Source organism: Miscanthus floridulus, chromosome 10 (genome assembly GCF_019320115.1).
Source record: "Miscanthus floridulus cultivar M001 chromosome 10, ASM1932011v1, whole genome shotgun sequence".
NCBI lineage: Eukaryota > Viridiplantae > Streptophyta > Magnoliopsida > Poales > Poaceae > Miscanthus > Miscanthus floridulus.
In genome coordinates, this window is record NC_089589.1 from 44,395,236 (window position 1) to 44,407,605 (window position 12,370).

Consider the following 12,370-nt stretch of genomic DNA (forward strand, 5'->3'; position numbering starts at 1 on the left):
GTTTTTGTTTTGAAAATTCCGGTTCCTTTCACGTATGGAGGTGTGGAGAATAGCCTGTTGTCAAGGGACACAGCTGCTCCCTGCCATCGAGGTTCGGGGGTGGCCAGCAAAGTCGGGAGCATAGGGATGAGGCTGCACCCTGCTGTCGCGCAGCAACGGTGGCGGCGGTTCTTCTCCCCGAGGCCCAGGCGACGTGGAATGGATTGATGACCCGGGGACACGAATGAATAAGGTGGTGCGGTGCATGTAATTTTCGTCAAAAGAAAGGAGAAACCAAAGGGTTGGAGGAGCAGAACAGTGCAAAACTAGCCTATCGGTATTTCCAAGCCTGGAAGATGGAATCACGAATCGTTTCGGTTCCGATTCCCTATCCAACAAACCCATTTGGAGCCTATTATTATGTTGATTCTCCTTAGAAATGGAAACATTTCAACCAGACAAACACACCCATAGATTGCAGCAACTAATAAGATCAAAAGTTGAGAGAAAGAAATAGACTCATAGAAATGGAGGACAACAATATCAGGAACAATATTCGGACATTTCCATTGGTTCGTGTTAAACATGATGACCAAACTGGATGATATAGGTAGACGATAAAAGAGGTGTACTAGGTGGAAACTAGCAAATGGGACAGAGCATGACTCATCCAGAGAAATAAGCTCCAGACGACCAGCAGGAAAAACATGACCACAATTCCACAAACAAGCCTGGACAATTGCTGTACAGTGCAGCAGAGACAGCATAGACGAACTAGTGTCACACTATATCTCTTCAACTGGCTTACATACTTATAGCATAAGACCCTCTTCTTTTGTGTAACAATATTTCTGCAGCAGCTTTGCTGTCACTGTCACCTGTGAGGCCTATCTTGGGTCGACGACTGGACACCCTCATCTGTTTCCTCTTGCAACTCTGACCTCTGCGTCTTCTCGGCCACGGTCTCCATCCCCATGTAGAACAGGTGGAGCCAGACGTAGGAGAGGAACTCCCCTCCCTTGCCCAGGCTCTTGGCGTGCAGGTACCCTCTGCATCTCCCGGCGGAGAAGCAGAGCATCTCCACCCACACACCCTGCACCACCCTCCATAGCTTTTCCTCGTCCGATTGCAAGCTAGTGAGGAGCTCATTGGCGATGGCCCAAGCGTCATGAACCATGCGGTCCATGTGTGAACCCTCTGTACCCAGTAACCTATCGATTATATTTTGGGCAAGTTCTTTCTCCCCTTGCGGCGCCGGCTCGTCGTTGTACAATGGAATGCCCTTTAGTTGCTTGTACATGGCTCTGAATAGGCTGCGCCTGGCACCGGTCATGAGCATCTCTGGGTTGACGAACAGCAGGTACACCTGCATGTAGTTGGATATCTCCTTGCTGCGACGGGCGGCTTCGTAGGCAGCTTCGTGAGCAGGAGACGGGTCCATGTGAAGGAAGCAGAAGTCCGTGGCGAGGTGCCAGAGGAGGACGCTCTCGTCGAACGGCCGCCGCAGGCCCCAGTCGAGGCTACCGTTGCACCCCTCATGCTTGAGAGTCCACTGGCCCCGGTTGTCGTTGAACGCCCTGTAGGTGGCCATGTCCTTTATGTGATGCTGCGTCCATCCTTTGGCGATGTAGCCGTGGACGACCTTGGTGATGTCGCTGGACGACTTGGACGGCTTCATACACCAGAGCTGGTCGATGTAGTCCTTGCAGACAAGCAAGGTCGCCAGCCTCCTGAGCTTCCTGTGCTTCTTGTTGCGAACGATGTACCCTATGAGGTTGTACTGGGCAACTTGGTCTGGCCACCTCGCTTTCCTTATAAAGGGTTCTCTAATCGCTTGAATAGTGCTCATCACTGTTGGTAAAATGTAATCAAGGGCAAGTGCAGACCAGAGCAAGATATGAGTGATCTTGACATCCGTGCGGTCATAACCTTTTGTATGGTCCATCAGGATTGCAAAAGCCAGTGCGGCAGCTAAGAAGGTTACAATAGCCCTCTGGAAGGTAACCATTTCTATGGCATCCGGAAGGTCTACTGATAATTGAAATGGTTTCTTGGTGTAGAGTCTATCAAACGTCACAGAGAGGACAGACCGCACCAAGCCATCAACTTCATCTGGATCATGCACCATGGCCTTCAGGCAGCTAAGGCGAGCCGAATACGGAAATGGAAGGTCTACGAAAAGATCGTTGGGCTCCCACCATTTCCATACACTATTGTCCAGGGGTTGGTCAGTGCCCGATTGTTGACCTCCGTGGCCTTCCCGAAAATTCTCCGTTGCTGCTTGTATGTATTCGTCAAGTGAGCTAACATTACGAATTTCTTCTAAGCCTGCAGAAGAGTCGACGAGGCTATTGATGCTTGCCCTTTTCAACTCCCATGGCTTTAGTACGCATTTGAGAATCCCAGGAACGAACAACACAACCCCTGCTGCGAATATTCTCGTATCTTGTGGCCGCGAGTTACGAAACACGTATACTGCAACGGCGACCTGTTAATTACATACATCTGATCTCACCGTGGGAAAGAGTAGAACTGAAAGTGAAGCGAATCGCATGAACATATATGGTGGTTAATTACCTGAGACACCGCTGTTAGGACATGCCGCCTCCATAGTTCATTGTCTTCGATGTTATAGGCAGTTATGCCGTTCTGCCCGCCAAGATGTATCAAGAGGATGGGCGCCCACAACAGCTGCAGCCTGGCACTGCTCTCATGTGTGGACACCCATTCTTGCGTCCTCTGCCGGTTGAAGAGGGTGGCCAGTCCGTAGATCGCAACAGCATCGCTGCTGAGATAGGCCAGCCAGATTAAGAACCTCAACCAAGACGGGATACGAAGCTTGCGCAAGATGCCGGCGAAGAAGAGGAAGCACTGGAGGAAGAGGCTTGTCAAGACGAGGATGCGCAGCTGCCACTCCTCCAACCATCGCACCGCCTCCCAGAAACCCATCCTGGAGCGCCCCTTGTCTCAATAGCTGTATATAGCTAGCGAGGACGAGCGCAACAGACCATCCAAGAGATCTCTTTTATCCTTCAGTGGACAAGAGAGTTGCAAGCTTTGGCCTGCCACTTTTGAGTTGAATGATGATTCTGTTGCTTTCTTCCAATTTCACTGACGCGTTTTCAGTGGAGAACAATTAGTTTTCTTTCCAAACGGTCCGTATATTGTCATCCAAAGTACTACTTCATGTAAATTTCAAGCGTAATTATTTCACATGACGTTAAGTCCTGCCGTAGCCGGCCCGCCGGCTAGCGACTGCCAAACAAAAGACCGGGAAAGGATGAAGGTGCACGGAATTGCATCCGTTTCTTCTCCGTGCTCACACGGAACCGCGCATCACCCGGTCGCGCACTCACTCCATCCTCGTCCACTCTCCCACGTCCAACACTGGTGACGCACCCCTTCCTTCCTCGACGGGCTTGCTCTGGTGACGCCGCTATGGAGACCTTCACTATGGAGACCGCGGCTAGTGACCGTAGAATGGAAATCCAGTCTGGTAACCTGAACATGTTCATGACAGCTTTCTGCAGCAGCAGTGATTTCTTGGTGTAGAGCCTCTCAAAACATACAGAGAGACAAGACTGTACCAGACAGTGTGCTTCCTCTCTGCATTATGCACGTGTTCCAGGCACTTAAGGCGACGGTCATATGGAGGTGCAAGGTCAACAAATAGACCATAGAGACCCTCGTCGCTGCAGGATGATGTCTGCGCTTCACGGCCAGTCTGAACATATATACTGAGTTACCGCGCGCTCGTACGTGTTCCTGAAGAGAACTAATATATCTCGCCAATTTTCTCTGAGCCAGAAGAGCCCACAGTATTATTGATGCTAAGTTGCTAAGTCTCTTCAAGTCCCATGGTTTCAGTAAGCATTTGAGAACCCCAAAGAAAAGAAGAATTGCTTATCCCAAGATCATGTTATTATTTCCTGAGCCCACAGTATTATTGATGGAACGTCCTCTGGAACCCCCATCCCAAGGCCCGCGTCACGAAACGTCGCGGTTGAAGTCGAACCGTATCCACCTGAACTTCACGCGCGCCACACATGCGTCGTCTTGTCCAACGAGCCCGACGGGTACGACCGGGTCGTGCTGTCAGCTCGGCGGCCGGAGTCCACACAGCTGCACGGCTCCGTGCGCTCCGACGCAACCAGCTAGCCCTTATCCGCTCCGCTGCGGCCGAGCGACCGACCGAGACATGCATGCCGCTGTCGTCGCGCGCAGCGGATGCCGTGAGCCCGGCAGGGCACGCCGCGCACGTCCTACCTAGGAAATCCACTTTTGGACCGGTTCTTAGAAGGGATCGAGGCCACAAAAAGGATAGGGGCAGGAAGGAGATGGCCCCCCACGGCTCTAATCGGTGGTGCGGAGCCACATGACCATCTCTTCCTGTGTTGGAGTCATCCGCTTCGAAGTTTCCAGGGTTGACCCCTCTGGTTGGGAGGCATCATGCACTATGGCCGCTCCGGCGGGGGTTGGGGACCAATGGGATTGACGGCCGACGATTTTTGGGATGTCTCACGTGAGGCACCGTCGAACTCCATGTCGACTGGGGAGGATATCGGATCCCACTCGAATTACCCATAGACCGCGATGAGGCGCACCGTTCCGACTACGTGGTTATGGCGGACATGCCTCTTCTCGCTTGGGGCAAAACCAAACCCGCCTGTAACAAGGCAACACGACCTCTCGGGGTCGGCAAGGATGCCAGGGAAAACGGAGTTGGGTTCCCGTAACCCCGAAAGAGGTTAGGGCCAAGCCCCGACCAACTCTACCCTGCGACCCAGGTCCCAGATCTAAGGCCTACTCCGGAGACTCATAAACCGTTAGGGATCCACGACCTCTTTGGGAGAGATCAACGAAGCAAGAGGCCGGGGTGATGTGCAATGCAAAACCCAAAACATGATCACGCGGAAGAGATAGAAGGTCTAAGACCTATGAGCCATTGCACGGTCGCTAAAAACCTCACGACTATACGCGTAGAGGTCGAGGAAGCATTTCCTCGCATCATCAATACAAGGAGAACCCACCAGCAACCTCAAGCTAGACCCGCAAGTTCGACCCTCGCGACATGGAGGCCCGAGGCACCTCTCACTCCCCTACTCGCAAGTTCCCTTCTTGCATCGACCGCTGAAGGAACAATACTGGCTCCAGCCATCGTAAACGATCCCCGGTGGGACGCATAACGAGAACCACATGGTTCTCCTCGAACAACATTACTCTCGCCTCCTCACCTTCTCGACACCTAGCCTTTTGGGGAAGTCTGGGGGAATTGGAGTCACAACCATAAGCGGCTCAAATGGTAGAAGAACCTTTACTTATAGGCCCCCGCGCCACATGGCGAACCATGGAGGGGGCACAACTAACGTCAGATGCCCGCATGAGGTCAGGAGGATCGAGACCCTCCCAAAGGTGGACTAGTACAACGTCGATGAGACTACTCGGTTTTGCTTGGGTTGCAAACCCCGATGCACGGCACACTGACACGGCAAGGCTCAGCGGCAATGTACCACAACGCCAGGACGTCCTGGCAAAGCGGAACACGACGACCACCTACCGCATTGAACGGACTAACGCATTGAACCCGGCGATTGATGACCCAAGGCGACTACCTACTCCGGGTAAGACGCCCGTGGAAACCAGGAGTCGATGACGAAGACCATGATGGACACCTCATTGTGCAGGATGGCTGGCGAACCACCACCGTGTCTACAGTGCCAACACAGCCGGCACAGTAGCACCACGTCACACCCTGATGCGACGTGGCCACAAGATCATGATGATTGCCATGCCCGGACGTACTCCACAAGACAGGCATAGCTTGCACCCCAAGTTAGCTAGGCCCTCTCTTAGGCTCTCGACCCTTCGGTCGGGAGAACCTCCTCTTTGTATATGCCTTGGCCCCGAACTCTATATAAGGACAATCAGGGCACCCTCTCCAAACATCTTGATCACTCATTCTAGATCCTCTACCATTTCATTCATTCACCATAGTAGTAGGGCTCCTGAAGCTACCACCTCTTTCACCATTCTTGCACCCCCATTGTTAGAACTTCATAGCATTCAAGCAAGGAACATACACTCGATCATCTCTGAGACTGGACGTAGGGCTCCAGCCTGAACCAGTATAAATCCTTGTGTCTTTTGGATAACAATCATCTTCCTAGAGCAGCGCGGCAATCGTATAAATTTACTAGTCCGGTTTCTAAAACACTGACACTAGACTACCTTTCTAAATGATTTTGCATTGATAATCCCCAACTATTTATAACCAATCAAACCTTTTAATACTTCTTCCCAAATTATACGACATTTTGGAATTTCTAGATTGTTAACTTTTACAATGTATCTAAACATACTATATATCTAGGTGCGTAGCAAAAGCTATGAATCTAGAAATGCCAAAACATCTTATAATTTGGAACGGAGAATAATTTAGAACGGAGGAAGTAGTTTCTTTCTCTTATCTGTTTCTCACGCGAGACCCTTTATTTTTTTAAATTACTCATGCGCCCAATTTCCTCTGATCTCCCAAGAAAAACGTCATATGAGGAGCGGATATGCATTTCCTCCCGGCCTCGGAAACTTAGGAGTTAGAGAAGATATTTAACAACATTTTTTTAATTTTTAAGGAGCTCGTTACAAAATTGTTAGAGAGGACTTTTTCCTTTTTTTGCTAAAAAAAATCAAGATAGGGAGTTATTTTACAAAACTTCAAGATGCTCCAATAGACATTTTATTTTTTTTGGAACTCTTCTCGTTCGGAACAAGTTCCTAGCCTGAGCTCGTCTCAAAAAAAGTACGTTCGAGATGCAACAAGGTATTTTCAGGAGGGCCACAGATTCCCATTGGCCGCTCCCGAAGACGATGAAGTTTGGAAGCCCTACGATCTATTCGTGGACCTTACACCTCATCATTTGATTCGCCTTAGCTGCCTCAAAGCCTTGGTGCATGATCCAGCAGACAAAGCACATCGCTTGGTACGGTATGGCCTCTCTGTGACGTTTGATAGACTCTACACCAAGGAACCACAGGTGTCGCAGATGAACATCATCAATATTAGAGATAGGTTTTTTGGTTTACTCCCGGATTGTACTTGCCTGGATTCGCATCCTACGATTTGCAGTAACCAGCTGCGCATTCTTGATGATATTAGTGGCAACGGTACTATTAGCCACATAAATCATTCGTTCCAATGACCATACAGATGCCATTGTCACATTTACCTTGATATTGCTTACAGTTGTTCTGGAGTTTCTACCTATTATTACGCATTTTGGGACGAGTACAGAAAAAAACAGGACGAATTGACAACGGCAAGGGCCAATGGCCAGATGAAGTTGCCCAGTACAACCTCATGGGGTACTTAAATCGAAACAAGAAGCACAGGAAGCTCAGGAGGCTTGCCACCCTGCTTGTCTGCAAGGACTACATAGACCAGCTCTGGTGTATGAAGCCGTCAAGTCGTCGAGCGACATCACAAAGCTCGTCCACGGCTACATCGCCAAAGCGTGGACGGAGCATCACATCAAAGACATGGCCACCTACAGAGACTCCAACGACAACCGGGGCCAGTGGACTCTCAACCGGGAGGGTTGCGGAGACATCCTCAACTGGAGCCTGGAGCGGCCGTTCGACGAGAGCGTCCTCATCTGGCACCTCGCCACAGACTTCTGCTTCCACCTCACAGCGACGCCCCGCTCCGACGAAACGTCCCAACTCTGTAGGGTGATGTCCAACTACATGGTGTACCTTCTGTTCGTCAACCCGGAGATGCTGATGACCGGCGCCAGACGCTTCCTGTTCAGAGAAGCTTACAAGCAGCTTAAGGAAATGCTCAAGTTGATACCTCAGCTGTATACAGATGATGCAGGGCCATCGAGACATGATGAGTGCGAGTTCGCCCGGAAGATAACCCAGAATATCCAGCAGGCCAGTGCCACAGATTCTTTTGGACATCGTTTCACATACATAGACAATGCTTGGAGGCTTGCTCAACATCTAAAGAGCTTAAGTATGGATCAAGACGTTGCCAAGATGTGGAACGTCATCCAGGGTGTGTGGGTGGAGATGCTCTGCTTCTCTGCCGGAAAGTGCAGAGGGTACCTGGACGCCAAGAGCTTAGGCAAGGGCGGAGAGTACCTCTCCTACATCTGGCTCCTCATGTCCTACATGGGGATGGAGACCTTGGCCGAGCGGATGCAGACCACGAAGCTGAAGGAGGAAGGTGCAAGAAACAACGGTGGCGCCTCCAATGGCACCACAACAGCAGCTTTGTCATCAAGTATAGCTACCGGCAGTGGCAGTGGCAATGGGACGGCAGCAGCGATACCAGTCTCAGCCGCTGGTGGCGGCCACGGAGATGACACAACAGAGGCTTCTACACAAGTCACGGAAGGCGGCGATGCAGATGGGACTATACCGGCTTCACCAGTGACGACCACAAATCCCGGCGGCGATGGCACAACAGCGGCTTCACCGGTAACACCAAGCGGTGACGATAATGTCTGATAGATAAACGGTGTACATACCGTTGGATATATTTCATGTCTTTCACCTCTGTATGTTGACCTCAGTTTGTTTCATTCCAGCATGTTTGTCGTTACTAGTTTGCTCCTAGCTAGTATTGTGCCTGCTGTCCTTTATTTTCTGTTCTTGCATTTTCTTAAGCTATGATGACTGAAATTCAGGTCTGTACGTACTCTGTAGTGTATATTTTCATCACATTATCGCTCTCCTGTAAAACAATGGTACAGCTTGTTACATAAACACGTCATCAGGGCCGTCCCTGCGGGCGTGCAGCCAGGGCGACGGCGCAGGGCCTCCAGTTCTGACAGGCCTCCAATTTTCTAGTACTATAACCCATATAGCTAAGCAGATTTTGTTTCGTTGGCCCAAAACAGGATCACCCACTAGCAAGCTTAATAAAAAAATGGTTTTCTGGAGGCCGCACGGCGTCGTTTTGTCTCCCGACTCTTGCGATCCCAAACCTGTCCGTCTCCTATCGGCCATGTATCGCGAGTGACAGCAACAGCGAGGCACCGAGGCAAGGCCCTGAAGGCTGAAGGTAATACTAATCATTCATATTTCTTCTTTTTTTCAATTCATTCACATTGAACTATAGCGAGTAGCGGATCAATCTCTAAATTTTTTTCTTTTCATCTAGACTCGCCTAGTGGACTAGTGTTTGAAGATCGAAGACATATCTTCTGTAAATCGGTCTAAAAATTTTGAATCGAGTTGGCAAAAGCGTAAGAAAAAACAAAGAATAGAGATTTTTTTCTAGACTAGTAGGCCTCATTTTTTTAGTTTTGTACAAGGCCTCGTATCTCCTCGGGACGGCCCTGACGTCATAGGGGCCGGGCCGGTCAAGTTGCTTAAACAATGCCTCAGAAAAAGGCTACAGCTGAACAACTCCGCACTACGGCCCTGTTTGGTTTGTACAGGGACGTCTAAAATTTCTATCACATCGAATGTTTGGACACATGCATGGAGTATTAAATATAGACTAATTACGAAACTAATTGCACAACTTATGACTAATTTGCGAGACGAATCTTTTAAGCCTAATTAGTTCATGATTTGACAACATGGTGCTACAGTAAACATATGCTAATGACGAATTAATTAGGTTTAAAAAATTTGTCTCGCAAATTAGCCTCCATCTATATAATTGGTTTTATAATTAATCTATATTTAATGCTCCTTATTAGTATCTAAACATTTAATGTGACATAAATTTTAGGACCGACTAAAGAACTAAACACCCCCTAAAGATCTTCCGGATCAACAAGCTCCAATGAGTGGAGCTTGCTTATGCGTATGTGACTGCGTGTGTATTCAATTGGCCCTTTTTCGAAAATTTCTTCTGTCAAAAGCCCGTTTGGTATACTTGGGTGGTGTTAGTTTGTTACCGCTACAAGCATACCCCCGCGCATTGTGTGGGATCGCGAATGAATTTTAGTGATATGCTGACGTGGATAACATGACATGCTGATGTGGATAGCTTGCATGGATAGATAGACGATATAATTACATGTGCTATTGGGATGCCGATGTGGTTGTCTTGTATGTGGAGATAGAATTGTGAATAGATATGTTACATAATTACTTCTGCTAGTGGGATGCTCATGTGCATGTCTTGCATGTGGAGGTAGAATCGTAGTGTGCGGTTTAGAATTATAAGAGATAGGGATGACCATGCGCACATAAAAATAATAATGGCTTTTGAGTCACATTAGCCGATAGAAATGAGTGCTGACAAAAGAAGATTAAGCACGTTTAGCTTTGCTTGGATGACTCCGTTAATACGTATTTTCTGTAATATAAAATAATAACTATAGGCAATTTTCGAATCTCTTATTTCCTATCTCCTATACCTAGATAGGAGATCTCATTAGTATGTTTTCCTGGCTTCTAAGCCATGTCAGCATCAACCCATCCACCATCGGTCAATCTTATCTCCTTCCCGTTCCTTCACCGCACGATCCCGGAAAACATCCCATTTAGGCCTCGTTCGGTCGAGGATGGAAACGATTCTTGTCCGTGTTTTCTTCAATAATTTGAATAGCGTTGGAACTGTTCCAGCCAAAAACGGCCAGGAACTGAGATAACCGAACGGGCCCTTAATTTTTTGGGCCATGCAAAGAGACGTCAGAATATCTTTCTCGAAACATGTCAGCGGAGAGAGAATAGAGTTGAAACGCCGTGATGGCGTCGACCTTGGGGAGAGAGAAGACGCGCACAGGCGACTTGCAGATTGAAGGACCTTGGATATACTGGGTATATCTGAACCCGAAACCATTGTGGGTAGTGATTTTTTAGGGCTAAAATCGGGTACCATTTTCTATTATCTGAATCTGTATTACCTGAATTACTTGACTTAGAAAATTCGAGTAACCCGAATGCCCAGGCCTAAGCGGTGGGAAATGTTACACAGCGTCAGGATCCAAGGGCATCGGATGATACTGTGCCGGGTCCGGCACCAGCTCGCGGGCCTGCAGCATGTGAAGGAGAAGAGCCCAACAGGGAGACGATCCAAGAAGGACGGCCGCTCGCATCCCTCGTCCAGATCCGCATGTCGTGGGACTCGAGTTGCTGTGAAGAATGGAGAGACTGATGTATTAAAGAGAGAGAGAGCCAAGAGGGCCGTATGAAAATGGGAGCCGCTAGCGCACGGACGTTCGATCTGGAACGCTTGGATCGGATGCTGCCACTGCTAAATCATCAGACGTTGCAGCAGGCCGTAGCCGGATATGAAAAAAAATAATTCACGCGCGCGGGATTCGCTCGCACATGCGGAGACAGCCCCGTTTCCCGTACCACTCCTTTCCGGCACGCATGCACGCCCGCAACCGCTCCGCTACCCGCGCACGTGGGACCCCCTGCGCCTACATGGGTCTCAATCACCTGCCCCGCCTGTGGATGAGCGCCTGGATGCGTGTACCCGCCTCAGGCGTCTGCAGGGTGACCCACGGCGACGCCCCAGCAGTTAGCAGGAGGCTACGGCTTACGGCATGTGTAACATCAAATCTATTTTTACAACATCTAAATAAAACATTTACAACATACGTCGAAAACATGTGGAACACTTGCAACATACGTGTAAAACACCAGGAAAACACATGTGTAGCCATTGCGAACATATGCAACATCCAGATAAAGCACTTTCAATATATGTATGAAACACCTCAAACACTTGAAAACACATGCTTATAATATACATGTATATGCAACATCCAAATCCACTTTTGCAACATTCACCTGAAACACTTCCAACATACATCTGAAATAGCTGAAATATTTAGAATATACAATTGAAACATACGTATATAGCCATTACAACACGTGCAACATCCCGACCTACTTTTTCAACATCTCTGAAATATCTGAAACACTTGAAACATATGTTTGCAATATGCACTTTCAGCGCAACATCTCCTTTCTGCTTGGGAATGGAGGTTCGTCGTTGCATGGAGTTCACAGGTGTAGAGCTCGCCGGTGGCATGGAGCTCGCCGCTCTAGTGGAGAAGCCACGGCAGGTCCAGTGGAGAAGGCCGCGGCGGGTCGCTCTGGTGAAGAAGGCAAACCGTGCGCTGGAGAAGGTCGCGAGGCGGAGTGGGGCACGCGTGGGAGAAGGCCGCAGCAGGTCGTTTCGGTGGATGAGGTAGGGCACGCCAGTGACGACGGCGCAGAGGGTGGGTGGGTGCTGGAGGAGGAAGCTTGGATGGGAGAGAATCTATGGTGGCTTGGATTTCACACTGCCCGACACGGGCACGGTGGACGCCTTGATGGGAGGCGGAGGGGTGGACAGTGCGGTGAACACTGCGACGGCGTGGAGTGGGGAAGTTACGGTCGTAGTCTCACAGAGATGAGGGAGTAGGGGACCAGG

The 12,370-nt window shown here is 49.4% G+C and overlaps 1 protein-coding gene across 1 annotated transcript; it reads right to left on the reverse strand.

Moving 5' to 3' along the window:
• Nucleotides 1-383: 383 nt before the first annotated feature.
• LOC136490124 (uncharacterized) lies at nucleotides 384-3,085 on the reverse strand. Its single transcript, XM_066486606.1, has 2 exons — nucleotides 2,557-3,085; nucleotides 384-2,467 (listed from the first exon to the last, which is right to left on the reverse strand). Exons 1-2 carry the CDS (start codon nucleotides 2,926-2,928, stop codon nucleotides 854-856), a joined length of 1,986 nt encoding a protein of 661 aa, XP_066342703.1. The 5' UTR covers nucleotides 2,929-3,085; the 3' UTR covers nucleotides 384-853.
• Between the last annotated feature and the right edge of the window lie 9,285 nt (nucleotides 3,086-12,370).